This window comes from Coptis chinensis, chromosome 4 (assembly GCF_015680905.1).
Source record: "Coptis chinensis isolate HL-2020 chromosome 4, ASM1568090v1, whole genome shotgun sequence".
Lineage (NCBI taxonomy): Eukaryota > Viridiplantae > Streptophyta > Magnoliopsida > Ranunculales > Ranunculaceae > Coptis > Coptis chinensis.
In genome coordinates, this window is record NC_141459.1 from 65,116,747 (window position 1) to 65,131,724 (window position 14,978).

General features: G+C 38.6%; 1 protein-coding gene across 1 annotated transcript; it reads right to left on the bottom strand.

Moving 5' to 3' along the window:
• Positions 1-606: 606 nt before the first annotated feature.
• On the bottom strand, positions 607-3,029 carry LOC147504405 (uncharacterized). Its single transcript, XM_086605191.1, has 5 exons — positions 2,871-3,029; positions 2,543-2,721; positions 1,768-2,470; positions 1,021-1,433; positions 607-919 (listed from the first exon to the last, which is right to left on the bottom strand). The coding sequence occupies exons 1-5, from the start codon at positions 3,027-3,029 to the stop codon at positions 607-609; spliced, it is 1,767 nt and encodes a 588-aa protein (XP_086461317.1).
• Positions 3,030-14,978: the final 11,949 nt, after the last annotated feature.

Below are 14,978 nucleotides of genomic sequence, written 5' to 3' on the forward strand. Positions count from 1 at the left end.
AAAACCATCCGTTTATATCCCTGTCATTCTATTACCAACATCATACCAATCACATCTAAAAAGATAAACTATCTTCCAGAATAGAAAACTGACTTCAAAAACATCGGTCAAAATACCGTAAAAGTCAGTCTCTTTTCCTTAGTGTTCTCCTTTTACAGTAACACCACTATTTTGGGTTCGAAGATTTTTCTCTCGATCTTTGGTGTGAAACCTAATCCCATTAACAATACAACCACTATAACATTTCACACGTGTATCAGGTCCACATGCCAATGAATACAATTCATCGGTAGCTTCAGAAGAGTCCCCACTGCGTAATATTTGCATCTATTCATAAAAATGTACACCAAATCAGTAAAGCATAATTAGCATATTATTCCGGTTCATAACAATAACATTAAAATAAACAATATGAACACTTACACATTTTTCAAACCAATTAGGAAACAACATTTCTTGTCTCTCAGGCAAGTTGCGTGAGCTTTCCATTTAAAGCTCTGTCATGCATGTGTTGACTACATACATGCATATCAAACACATAAACTTAACAACTTAAAGTGGCTTAACATGTATAAAGCAGAATTGATAAGTTAAATGCAGTAGAACTTACTCTAAATAAGTTGATAACTCCTTTGTATTATTCAACACATAGTAATGAGCCTTGTATCTATCCTTTGGTTCGAGAATGATATTTGTATAAGCTCCAAATGGTCGAACATTCTGTGTGAAAACATCAAATCCTGTCTTTTGATTCTCATTACCACCATCATAATTTATTTCTTCACGATTGAACCGAGTTTCAATTCCTTGAAGATACATGGAGCAAAACGTGAGACATTCATTGTCAACGTATGCTTCAGCAATTGAACCTTCGGGGCGAGCCTTATTTCGAACATATTGTTTTAGCGTGTGTAGATACCTATTTACAAATCACCACACATATATGATTATTGTATAATAAAAATTTTAACTTTAAAATGCTAATTTCCCGTTAAATGAATTGCAAGTAATATGCCTTACCTTTCAATAGGATACATCCATCTATACTGCACCGGTCCTCCAAGTATCGCCTCACGCGGCAAGTGGACAGCCAAATGAACCATTACATCGAAAAATGCAGGAGGAAATATTTGCTCGAGCTTACAAAGTATAACTGCAATGTCTTTTTCCATCTTCTCAAGTACTTCCAATTTTAGCATCTTGCAATATAACTCTTTGAAGAACAAGCCCAACTCAACCAATGCAATGGCTACATCCTTCAACAAGAAACCACGTATTGCAATCGGGAGAAGTTGTTGCAAGAGCACATGACAGTCATGACTTTTTATTCCTGTTATCTTGCCATCTTTAGCATTTGCACATCGAGAAATGTTAGACGCATAGCCATCAGGAAACTTCACCGACTTCAGCCCACTAGCAAAAAGATTTTTTCTCTGAAGATGACAATGTGTAACATGCCGGGGGTATTATAAACTTATCACCTCTTGGGATTAGATGCAAGTCTTATCTTATACCCAATGCGGCCAAATCTAATTGAGCTTTTACTGAATCTTTTGTTTTACTATCTAGGTCTAGCAATGTCCCCACAACATTGTCACAAATGTTCTTCTCAACATGCATAACATCAAGGTTGTGTCGCAGCTTAAGAGTGTCCCAATACGGTAACTCAAAAAATATGCTCTTCTTTGTCTAGTTCAACTCCATCTCGGTACGCTTTCTCTTTTTTTTAGGCTTTCCAAATTTCTGAAGTGGTTCTACATAGTTCACTTGTGATAACAATTCATCCCTAGACAACTCTTTATGTGGCAACCTGCTCTCCCTATTTCCATCAAATAATTGTTTGCCACGAGTTCTCCAAGCATGCCTCAACGGCAGAAAACGACGATTTGCCATATAACACAACTTTCGTCCATTCTTCAAATACATGGAAACTGTATCCTTGTTACAATTAGGGCAAGCTAGTTTGCCCTTGGTACTCCAACCAGATAAATTACCATATGCGGGAAAATCATTTATAGTCCATAACACTGCAGCATGCAACCGAAATGTTTTCTTTGCCATTGCATCATAAGTCTCTACCCCATCTTTCCACAACTCTTTAAGTTCATCAATCAAAGATCGTAAATAGACATCGATATCATTCCCAGGTGATAAAGGTCCTGGAATAAGTAACGTCATGAAGGTGAACGGTTCTTTCATACACTTCCACGGTGGTAAATTATATGGTATCACCATTACAGGCCACATACTATATTGGCTACTCATATTGCCAAATGGGTTAAATCCATCAGTTGCAAGACCCAAGCTAACATTGCGAGGATCATTGGCAAACCACTCATGTTCCTTATCAAAATCGCCCCAAGCTTGAGAATCTGCTGGGTGCCTGAGTACATTCTCCTCCCGATCATGTTTTTCTTTGTGCCACCTCATATCTGCAGCAGTAACCCTCGACATAAACAACCTCTTGAGCCTTGATTTAAGTAGAAAGTAACGCAACACTTTTTGTGGTATTTTTTTAGTCTTGCCTTCACAGACTTATTACCTCGGCTCCCCACATTCGAGACAATTTTGAAGACTGTCATTTTCTTTCCAAAACAACATGCAATCATTCTTGCATGCATGTATTGGGATATAACCAAGTCCCAGGTTACGCATTAATGTCTTTGCCTCGTAATGAGACTTTGACAGTGTCTCACCTTCAGGCAATCCAATTTTAATCAACTGGAGAATCATAGTGAATGATTTGTTACTCCAACGATTGATTATTTTTAAGTGAAGCAATTTCACAAGATAAACTAACTTAGAAATCTTACAACCTGGATACAAAGGTTAGCATGCTTCCCTCAAAAGGTCATCATATATGGATCTACATTTCCTCCATTGTTGTTAAACCCACCTTCACCTTCTGTTGCATTCAATGCATTATCATCTCCGGATTCCCCATGTTCCACGTGTGGCTCCAAATTATGAACATGTGTTGAAGCTTGTAAATCTTCAATCATGTCATCTAACCCATCAAAATTTACCATTTGAACACCATTGCCATCATCATCGCCATCATCATCATCACTTAATTCCTCAAATTCTTCTCCATGAAACACCTAACGAGTGTACTTCTTGTCCATGCCTAACCTCTCTAGATCTTCATTTACCTCATTGATGTGCTTGTAATTCCTATTTTTGCACTCTTTTCATGGACACCTAGTCCTGCCCACACTGTCTACATGACCATGAGCAATATCAATAAAATCCCAAATTCCTTTTTTATATGCTGGCCAAAACCTATTTGGCAATTGTATCCAACTCTTATCCATTTCCGTGTTTCCTACTACAAGATAATAATTGTACAAACAGTTTTGACATCACAAACGAAAACAGTACACATGCCACATAATAAAACATTAAATCCATGTTATTGGTTTATACTTAAGTCCGAGGTCCACAGTCCGAAGTCCGAAGACCAAAATCCAAAGTCCAAAGTCCGTATAGTCATCCGTTTAGTCAAGTTACCTTACTCACGTGGGTTTGGTAGGATAGGTCGAGTAAGAGATCGTCCAAACCTTAGAGCTCGGCAAGGTTCACAACTGGAATTACAACTTTCGGTGAGTAGGATTTTAGGTTTTCTAGTTGGATTAATTAAATTAACGATAATGTAAATAATGTAAATTACTAACGGTGATTTCGATGTAAAGGAGAGGGTTAATCATACTCATGCAAGAATCATTTTTTAACAGTTTATATTATCACATCACTACAGCTCTAATTCGTCTCGAGTTCATAGACAAACCCAAGACGACGTCGAGTATTGATCCCTAGTGAAATGCCCACATCTCTGAGTCGCATCGCACTAGCATAAGGAGTTGAACTAATATTTCATCTTTGGAATATCATTTCAGCTCCTGGTTCGATTCTATATCAGCTGGACAAATTGGAGAGTTGTCTGACACCATAGAGTCGCGTGTGAGATATTTTGGGTCCCTCGTGAGACTGTTCTGGAGCATTAGCACTCCAAAATTGTATAGTCTCAATCATTTTGGGACCGGATGTATAATCTACACCTAATTCCTAAGTAGTGATTCTAGAACATTAAAGTATCAATCCAGACTCTCACACGAGCAGCATAACCCTCCCCGGGGATTAGCTCATGGTCATTAAAGGAATAATTAAACTTGTTGTATACATTAAATAAATAAATGCAGGACACGAATTAAACTTGAAAAGAAATGACTTTCATTAAGAAGAAATAACTTACAGTATTGAAACTGCTGGAAGAGAAAATGACGGAATGTAAAGCTAACTAACTAATGCATAAGCTAAAGCATAAAATGCTGAAGGAGGAATATTGAAGACCCCCCTCACATATATATAAGGATGGTCTCTCGTGAAGGAATTAATTTGGTTTCGTCCTTTTGCCAAATTGATCCATTCAAAACTTTGAAATACAAAGTTTTGGCTTCATCTGATTTACTTTGCTTTTTGTCTTTTTCTCATATGTATTAATTGAAAGTTTTGTTCACGGAACAAAACTTTCAATTAATGTTTTTTTTCATTCAATTGTTAAGATCAAAACTTTGTATAGAGTTTTGTCCTATTATAATTTGTTTTGTCCTTTTGTGTTTTGTTTTGTCCTTTTGCCCAATTCAATCCAAAACATTAAATTGGTATGTGTCTTTTCCTTTTGCAAGGTGGCACAAAATTGTGACCATCACTTGCCACCTGCCTATGCTGACTCGTCATGCCTTTTGGGCTCGCTGAGTAGGTCCACGTGGTGTGTCCAGTGGCAGCACCGATTTTGGCGTTTTTACAACTTTATGTCTTTGCATAGAGTTCGTCGCCCTAGTTGCTTTGGCAATTCACTAGCTTAAGTCGGTGTCCAGGTTTGAAAGATGTGAGCTTCGGAAGTTTGCTGCTTCTTTATATGTGGACCCGTTCTGCACTGGTTTTGTTCCTTTGGAAACTTCGGCTCTAGTCAGGCTTTGTTGGGTTTCACTGAGGCTGAGTGTGAAAACTTCAAATATTCCAGTATTCCCGTACTTCGATGCATGTTTTATCATTATATTCACGTTAACTGCGGAAACCTGCAAAAGTACGAAAATATGATTATTACATGATTATTAAACACATAATTGACCAAAACACTATGTCTCTCGGGGTTTAATATTACAGTTTTTGGTGCTTATCACACCACCCCCAAATAGCACTTTGCTTGTCTTCAAGCAAAGAAGAGACATTAAAATGATAAGTGGCCAAAAAAGTGTTGTCCTAAGCTAAGTCTCATTTCGCAGAGTGCGGTTGTATTGACCGTATGCAACAAGGCCTTGAACCACTAGAAATTCCCTAGTGAACGAGTTATAGTCTCGTGAGAGTTTTCCAGAGAAGATACTCACAAACTTCATTTATACTATAACGACTCAGTAACAAAGGCCTATTTCCTTAATTAATCTCAGATATCTATACATCTCACTAGCGGAGGAAACAAAAATTAATTCTTTCGAAATTCAAGTTAATATACATACAATAATCAAAACATCTATATATGAGCATGCATGCAGTGATCTTTTACAATAAAATGTACAAGCAGGGCCGTTTCTAGATCCTTCGGATAGCATCCTTAAGTAGGTTCTCACAGTTATGTGTCGAAACATAATTTCTCTCTTATTTTTCCACTCAAGTCTTGCTATCTCTAGTGTGCAGTGGGCACATGTTTCCTCACATACTCAATGACAGTCAAAGGAGCCGAGGTCAAGAAGTCACATCTACTACTTATTATCACACCACCCTACTCCTAATTGAGCTAGAGGTCTTTATTAGGTTTTATGGGGCTTAGGTGGTAGTGTATAAGAAACTGGTATGGAAAATTCAAAAATGATAAGTATGAGAGAATAAGGTCTTCGAGATATTTATACTAGAGAAATCCTTATTTTCTTTCCTGCTTCTAACATGGGTTTCTATACTTGGCTTTTTTAAGCTTTTGTATTCCCTTTTAATTTGATTTTGGGGGAAATTCTAACTTTTATAATTCTTTTGATTTTTGAAAACATATTTCTATTTTTCTTTTTCTTTTCTTCTAAAGCAGGTAACTGATTTTGATATGTGACAAGTTTTTCTCTTCATTTTTCCGCACTTCATCCTATTTCTCATACTCATCATCTAGGTAAGCTTATTTATTTGTGGTTGATAGATGGGTAATGAATTTTTGGTTAAACAGAAAGGGTTAATGAAAGGTTCAATGGGGCGACTAGCAGTAAAATTTTCTACAGGTGTGAATTTTTGGCTATATCGATCCAAAGAAGGCCTAAATTCTCGCCTAGGATTTGGGTAGTGATCAAGTAAGTAGACGTGTGAACTTCTCTATTCGGAAAAACTACTCCTCTGTGTCATTACTCATATATCACACATTTTGAGGCTTTTTGGTTAGATTCTTACAGGATATGAAAACTAAGTTGTCTAACCGTGGGTCCCAGAAACTTACTGTTGTGTACATTTAATAATAGTCAGTGCATGAAAAGATGTAAAAACTATTGTATACGTATTAACTCAAGTTTCTAAGAACAGGTCCTAATTCAAATGCTAGGGTGAGATTTCTAAATATTCATCACAGAAAAGAAAATGAGAATTTGTCACTAAATACGTTTATTTAGACATAAAATAAAACTATATACAACTATCAATGCTTAATTTTTGTGAAAGGTTCTCGCCACCCCTAAACTGTCGGACACTGTGTCCTCGAAGTGTTAAGAGGAAGAAAGAATATACCTGAGAGACTTTGAGCAAAAATATAGCTGACATCTTCCACATAAATTTATTGTAACACACTATATATTATACATCATAAAAGTGAAAGCACACTGTTAGGTTATTTATTTTTCATATCAAAACGTAAAACAAATACATCAACTCACATTGCCCCAGCCTAAAGCCCGAAATAAGCCTAAAAATGTAAATGCTCACACAGGACTTGTTCGGACTCCGAATTGGATGAATGAGCTATCAAAATGATCGGCACGAAAAATGCTATCCAATTATATGAGTCATTCTCAAAGATCACAAGAGTTTTTGAAAAGAATGAGGGGTGCTTTATTTATATATAATGGAGATTTACATGAAAAACACCGGATTTCCAGAAGAGTCACCATCTAAATTCATAGGCAACTGTCATGCCGGCTCTAGAGTGAACCCAATCTAGCTAGACTATGGCTTTACCTTTATGTATTATGGGGTTAGGGGCAGGACGGTACCATCCTGGACCCTGCGCGCTACAGTCTAATAATATTGCCCTTATTACATACGGCTATCCTCAAACCGCCCCAAAGGGAACTCAAAGTAACCAATTCTAGGGGTTGGTCTGGTGGAATCCATTGCCCGTTTGTGTTCCAAGTATGCAATATCCGAGGTTAAACACGAATCTCTAGGTGCACAACTTAATTCACGGGGAATTGTTTTTTTTATAAAAGGCAACAATATATACATATCTACAAGGTGAGTCTTTTAACGTCAGATCCTCAAGACGAATCGAGTCTTTTAATGTCAGATTCTCAAGACGTTTGTGAGTCTTTTAACGTCAGATTCCCAAGACGATTCCCAACCTGTGGGAGAAACGGCGCAGCGACGAAGATTATCCTGCACAGCTGGTGTCAGACAAAAGTATACCTTAAACTGGCTAGTATCGAATAGGAAGTCAAGACCTGGATAGAAGGGTGTTTGACAATGCATACACCATCCCATCTTTTGCGCACGTCGTTTACGAGCAAAAGTACTACAACCATTCCCTATTTGTGATGAGTGAGACTTACACCAAATGATTAGCTGAAGTTCGCGAGGCAGAGAGTAGAAAAGGGAAGAGAAGGAAGGAAGTGAAATTTTAGGTACCCATCGTTTACCGACAGGCACGTTTGCTTTTGTTGTAGAAGACATTTATACTCAGTTCTGAAATAGAGTTTTCGTGGACTAAGGTTCCGGCGCTTGCAACCACACACTTCAAATAACTTTTGAGATCATAAAATAGAAGATGGCCCGGCTACCAAAATGTTGTACCCTCTATAGAAACAAGATTGAGTACACCAAACGAAACATCTAGTCTATGTAGACCGGATCCTGAAGAAGAGTCTGTTCAACATCTGGGGAGCGTAATTCATGGTAATGTTTTAGGCGTTGTCCATTGATTTGAAATTCACTGTTATATTGTAGATTAAGCAAAGAGATTGCCCCATAATGTGTCACAGCTGACACAATGAAAGGACCAGACCATCGTGTTTTCAATTTTCCAAGAAAAATGTGTAATCTAGAGTTGTACAGTAAAACCTTTTGGCAAATTTTAAAATTCATACGCAAAATGTGCTTGTCGTGCACTCTTTTCATATTAGCTTTGTAGGATTTTGAGAGATCATAAGCAACACTCCAAATCTCCTCAAGCTCATTTAATTGTAGTTTTCGCTTCTCGCCTGCCTCGTTGATATTGTAATTGAGGCTTTTGATGGCCCAAAGGGCACGATGCTCAAGTTCAACTAGCAGATGACAAGGTTTTCCAAAAACAATGCAGTAAGGAGACATCCCTATAAGTGTCTTAAATGTTGTTCGGTATGCCCACAAGGTATTCGATAAGTGGAGAGACCAGTCTTTTCTTGATGGATTGACAATTTTCTCTATAATGGACTTTATCTCTCTGTTGGAGACTTCCACTTGGCCACTCGTTTGTGGGTGATATGGAGTAGCAACTTTGTGAGTAACTCCATATTTCTTCATTAAAAACCCAAAAAATTTATTACAAAAATGTGTACCCCCATCACTGATGATAGCTTTGGGGACACTAAAACGAGAGAAAATGTTTTCTTTTACAAATTTCATGACAGTCTTATGGTCATTTGAGCGACATGCAAGTGCCTCAATCCATTTGGACACATAGTCCACAGCGACTATAATGTAGAGAAAACCTTGAGAAATAGGGAAGGGTCCTATAAAATCAATGCCCCAAACATAAAAAATTTCCACAATCAAGATAGAATTTAGGGGCATCATATTGCGTTTTGTAATTCGACCTAGGTGCTAACAACGAATGCAGGCTATGCAATGTTCGTGTGCATCGCAAAAAAGGGTAGGCCAGTAAAAACCACATTGTAACACCTTGGCTGCAGTTTTCTTTCCACTGAAATGACCTCCGTAAGATTGTTCATGGCAAAAAGATAATACGTCGGTGTGCTCCCAGTCGGAAATGCAGCGACGAATGAGTTGGTCGGAACAATACTTAAAGAGGTAGGGGTCATCCCAGAAATAATATTTTACAGTGGATAAGAACTTTTTATCATCAGGACGTGACCAAGAGGAAGGAACTTCCTCTGTAACTAGGTAGTTAACGATATCCGTATACCATGGAGAGGAGAAAATGGAGTACAAATACTCATCTGGGAAGGAATCATAGATGGATTCAGAATCACTATCAATGTCACCAACCAGCCTTAATAAATGGTTGGCCATGACATTTTCGGTTCCTTTCTTGTCTTTGATTTCCAGGGTGAATTCTTGCAAGAGAAGGATCCAGCGGAACAATCGCTGTTTCGCATCCTTTTTCGCGACTAAGTATCAAAGTGCGGCATGGTCAGTATATATGATGGTGGATGATTCAACTAGGTAAGGGAAAAACTTATCCAAAGCATAGACAACAGCTAGGAACTCTTTCTCAGTTATTGTGTAATTACGTTGAGCGTCATTAAGAGTTTTACTAGCGTAGTAAATGACAATGGGTTTGTCATCACGTCGTTGGCCTAGTACGGCGCCAATAGCAAAGTCGCTAGCGTCACACATCAGTTCGAATGGTTGAGACCAATCAGGGGGTTGAATGATAGGAGCAGTAGTTAGGGCGGTTTTTAGAGTTTCAAAAGCTTGTTTGCAATTGAAAGTGAAGTCGAATACCGCATCCTTAAGCAGGAGATTGGTTAAGGGTCGAGCAACTTTAGAAAAATCCTGAATGAATCGCCTGTAAAACCCAACGTGTCTTAAAAAGGCACGGATATCATGAACTATACTTGGGAAAGGTAGCGAAGCAATTTTAACAATTTTAGCTTTATCAACCTCTATCCCGTCTTTCAAAACAATATGACCTAGAACAAGTCCTTTGGTAACCATAAAATGGCACTTCTCCCAATTAAGTACCAGATTTTTCTCTTCACAACACGTTAACACGTTAGAAAGGTTTGATAGGCAGTCGTCAAATGAATTTCCATAAATGGAAAAGTCGTCCATGAAAACTTCCATATAACGTTCCACCATATCACTGAAAATATGAAGCATGCAACGTTAGAAGGTGCCTGGGGCGTTGCAAAGACCAAAAGGCATTCATCTGTATGCAAAGGTTCCAAAGGGACATGTGAAAGTTGTCTTTTCTTGATCAGCGGGATCGATGACAATTTGGAAGTAGCCGGAATAGCCATTAAGAAAACAGTAGTAAGCATGACCAACTAAACGTTCTAGCATCTAGTCAATAAATGGGAGAGGGAAGTGATCTTTACATGTTTTGGCATTAAGTTTGCGATAGGCAATGCAAATTCTCCATTTTAATGGAATGCGAGTGGAGATGTATTCACCATTTTCATTTTGTACAACTTGAATGCCGGACTTTTTAGGAACAACATAGACAGGACTAACCCAGTCACTATCAGAGATAGGGTATATGATACCTGCATCAAGTAAACGTAAAACTTCCTCTCTCACCACATTTTTCATGGCGGGGTTAAGGCGACATTGCAGTTCTTGCGATGTCTTTGAGCCGTCATCCAGATGTATGCGATGCGTGCATACACTAGGGTCTATTCCTTTGATATCATCTAAGGACCATACGATAGCGGAGCGGTGTTCACGAATGACACGAATCAAACGTGCTTTTTCGTTGGTAGTTAATTGGGAAGAAATTATTATAAGGTGACTACCATCGGGATCAAGATGCACGTACTTCAAATTATAAGGTAAATGTTTTAAATCTGGAGTTGGAGGATTGCAAATCAAGGACTCGTGAGGGGTCATCTCTTCAATGGGAAAGAGCGAGTCTGATTCTTCTGAATCAGTTAGCAACACAGCAATAGGGTTAAATAGTGGTATCGACTCTAATAACGCATGGACATCTTTAATGTACGAGTCATCGTCAAACTAAGGATTATCAAAAGAAAGAAATTGGTGTACCTCATCTTCGGGAAAAGAGTTTGTGAAATAATCGTGTGCCAGACTATCAACCAAGCTAATCTCACCCTCCATTATAGGATCGGGAAATTATTTCATTAATTTGAACACGTTAAGTTCGACAGAAAGGTTCCCGAAAGACAATATCATTGAACCGTCCCGACAATTTATGAGAGCGTTAGTAGTTGTAAGAAATGGATGTCCCAAGATGATAGGAATGGACTCACAGGCCACTTCGATATCTAGAATGACAAAATCAACGGGGTAGTAAAAATCTTGGACCTTGACTATGACATTTTCTACTATACACTTTGGGTATTTGATGGAGTGATCCGCGAGTTGTAGAGTCATATTGGTAGGTTTTAATTCATGAAGACCTAACTGTTTAAATAAATAGTAGGGAAGTAGGTTAACACTGACTCCTAGGTCTAAAAGTGCTATAGCGGGCAGGAAACGGAGCTTTTGGGCGGAATCGCGCATAAGGATCAGTGGCGTCTTTCCCTATGGACGTGGATGTAGATTTGGAAAGAACAACTTCATCCGCTATAGGTTGCAAGGTAGGAGTTGGAAGGACGTCACCCACATATTCCATTGATTCGACGTCTGGCATACGTATGTTATTGTCGATGGTTCGGCCAGAACGAAGAGTGGTGATGGCATTTACCTCACCTTGGCTTGGATTACTAGATCCTGGTGCATTGTGGAGTTCAAAGGTAGTGTTTGTAAGCTTAGGGCTTGGAACTGCTTGGCCAGGGAACACGCCCTTTTGACTTTTATCGTGTGCTAACAGCTGAAGAGACTGTTGGATAGATGCTAAGATTTGATTATGTTGATTCAGGTAAGTCAAAAAAGTTTCAGCTGTTTTATCGGTTGCGGATTGTACCAGTGGAGCAGTAGGAACAAGTTCACGATTATTGTTTACGGGTTGATTTTGGTAGCCATATCCTTGATTAGCGGGAACAAGGTTGTGGTTGTTTTGGTACTCTATATTTGTGTTGTTGGGAAAATTATTTTGCCCTTGCTGGAATTGCGGAGGATTTCCTTGACGGTAGGAATTGTAGTTCGCGGGTGGTCGTACAGGAGCGTTGTTGACACCCGGAAGAGCTTGTTGTTGGGCAGGGGGTGCCCAAGCCAAATTTGGATGTTGTCGCCAAGGTGCATTAGGGATGTTAAAAGCACAAGCCTCTTCAGAAGATTGGGGAGGGCACTCGTATACCAAAGGACTATAAGAATCGGCTTGCTTGGGACTTAAGCAAAGAGGACATGGGGAAGCGTTGGCAGCCATGACCTATTTGGGTTTCTGATCATTTACTTGAACCGAAAGAGCATCGACCTTTTTGTTTAGGGACTCGATCAGAGTTTTTAATTCTGGATCGAGTTTGACCTCGAACATAGACGTAACTTTGGTAGGAGTGTCTTTAGAAGATCTGGAAGAATCAGTGTTTCTCCAATGGGTGCTTCGTGAAGCATGTTTCTCAAGGAAAGTGTATGCTTCAGTAGCACCTTTGTCCATGAAACAACTGCTGTTTATAATATCTAATATTTCCTTTTGATGGTCAGAGAGACCATTAAAGAATGAACGGACTAATACAGCGGTGTCGAGTTGATGATGGGGACATTCGAGAAGCATATCAGTAAATCTGCTCCATGCTTCTAAAAAGGATTCCTGGGGATGTTAGCGAAAGAATTGAATCTTCTGAAGGATTTCTGTAGTTTTCTTCTGAGTATAGAATTTTATCATGAATGCTTGTATGAGCGTGGCCCATGTGTCAAGGGATTGCGGCGCTTCGCCTGCGAGCCAAGCTAAAGCTTTATCAGCTAAGGTGAAGGGAAACAACCTAAGCAAAACTTGTTCGTTAGTAACGGTCGAATGGCGAAAAGTGGTGACTACTTGCTACATTCGACGAAGGTGATTGTACGGTTTTTCATGGTCATGACCATGGTAAACAGGTAACAAACCGAAGATGTTTGGCGGAATGCGAAAATCACCTACAATCGCATCGAGTTTAATGCAGGAAGCAGGTCCTTCCTATAAGGCAGTATAGAAATCCAAAAGGGGTTTCTCAACTGTGGTATTTTCCTGAGCCATAACTAAGGGAGATAATGGCAACGGAGATACTTGATGAGGTTGGTTTATAGAGGAAAAACTATGTCTAGGAGATAGCATAAGCAGTTGTTTATTGTATTTCCGATGATGATATGTAAGTTCTAATTCCTTATTAGTACCAAACCGTAGTCTCATACAAATACAAGTTTTAATTCTAGGCTCATAAGGAACAACTTATGACAGGAGGATTTAGAATTAAGGAAGGAGGGAGGTGAAGCACGTCTTCCAGCAGCCAGTTCACCTGAGAGAATTGAGGGAGATTGTTCGTGCTAACACGTTCCTTAATTAGGCAACCTCAATCTTTCGAGTTTCCTAGACACTAATGGAATAGGATAATGATTTATGATGGTGTATTATGCGGGGTGTTATTAAGATGATTAAGATTAAATTTTAATTATTAGGATTTTTTTATTATTATTATTTTTTAGTTTACGTAATTAATGTATTATGGAGACATGATTACGAAACATGCAATTAAAAACGATAGATGCCAAAATAGAAAACTAAACATACAATTAACACATGCTAGTGTTACACAGGAAGTCTACACATGCAATCTATATTACTTATATGTGAATATAAATATGTCCTACGCGTGCAATAATCTATAACTATCGATAAGTGCAACTATATGTGAGCTAAGGGAATGTCGAGAACGAACTCATGCAAAATGAATACCGCGTACGTGAATTGATGTAACATACACATACAAAAATATTCTAAGCAGGTGGTTTGAAATTACGCATACATCCAAATATATTCGAATCATATTAATCGTATTCACTTGAAGATGTAATGACGAACCACATTTACATGCAAAGAGTTCTCATGCCAACACACAAACATGCGAGGTAAAACAAGTTATAGCAACAACCAAATAATATCCTCGACAAAGTTTAAAGAGTTTAAGAATTCGAAACCTGGCGTCCCGTGATTCCTCGTACAATGATCGAATTAACTCCCGAGCTCGTGAACTTACTGGATGGTGGATAAACAGGACTAAAGAGTCCAAAAGAGTACTGAAAATGAAAGTGGCATGTACCTGAAAACCGGAGTGTTGATAATCCAAGTTAGTCTCGCGCGCTACCAATTTAGTCTCGTCCGAGACTCTTTTGTCAGTTCAGTACTTCAAGTTCCTACGGAATACTTTAGACTGTGCTAATAAAAATAAACAAGATCTGGTTCATAGATATCTGTTAGTAGAAAAAGTTGGGGCAAACAAGTACGTAACACGTTAGTATTGCAAAAAGAAATGGAAATCAAAAAGATGAGGGGGGTAGGGGAGGGGGTTGATGTATTCTAGTTATTACGTTAAATGTCCAGAGTCCTTCGGTGTGCAGCGGCACCATTTGATAAAACGATAAATCCACGTTATTGGTTTATACTTAAGTCCGAGGTCCACAGTCCGAAGTCCGAAGTCCGAAGACCAAAGTCAAAAGTCCGTATAGTCGTCCATTTAGTCAAGTTACCTTACTCACATGGGTTTGGTAGGATAAGTCGAGTAAGGGATCGTCCAAACCTTAGGGCTCGACAAGGTTCACAACTAGAATTACGACTTTCGGTGAGTAGGATTTTAGGTTTTTTAGTTGGTTTAATTAAATTAACGATAATATAAATAATGTAAATTACTAACGGTGATTTCGATGTAAATAAACAAAGATAGAGAAACAAGGAGAGGGTTAATCATACTCATGCAAGAATCATT

Excerpts from the sequence above, each read along its gene's own strand:
- LOC147504405 (XM_086605191.1), bottom strand. The coding sequence starts at position 3,029 with ATGGTAAATTTTGATGGGTTAGATGACATGATTGAAGATTTACAAGCT. Across the intron at positions 2,471-2,542 it reads CTCGAATGTGGGGAGCCGAG|GCTCAAGAGGTTGTTTATGT; the intron begins GTAATAAGTCTG and ends ACTTAAATCAAG. Across the intron at positions 1,434-1,767 it reads GGGATGAATTGTTATCACAA|AGAAAAAATCTTTTTGCTAG; the intron begins GTGAACTATGTA and ends TGTCATCTTCAG.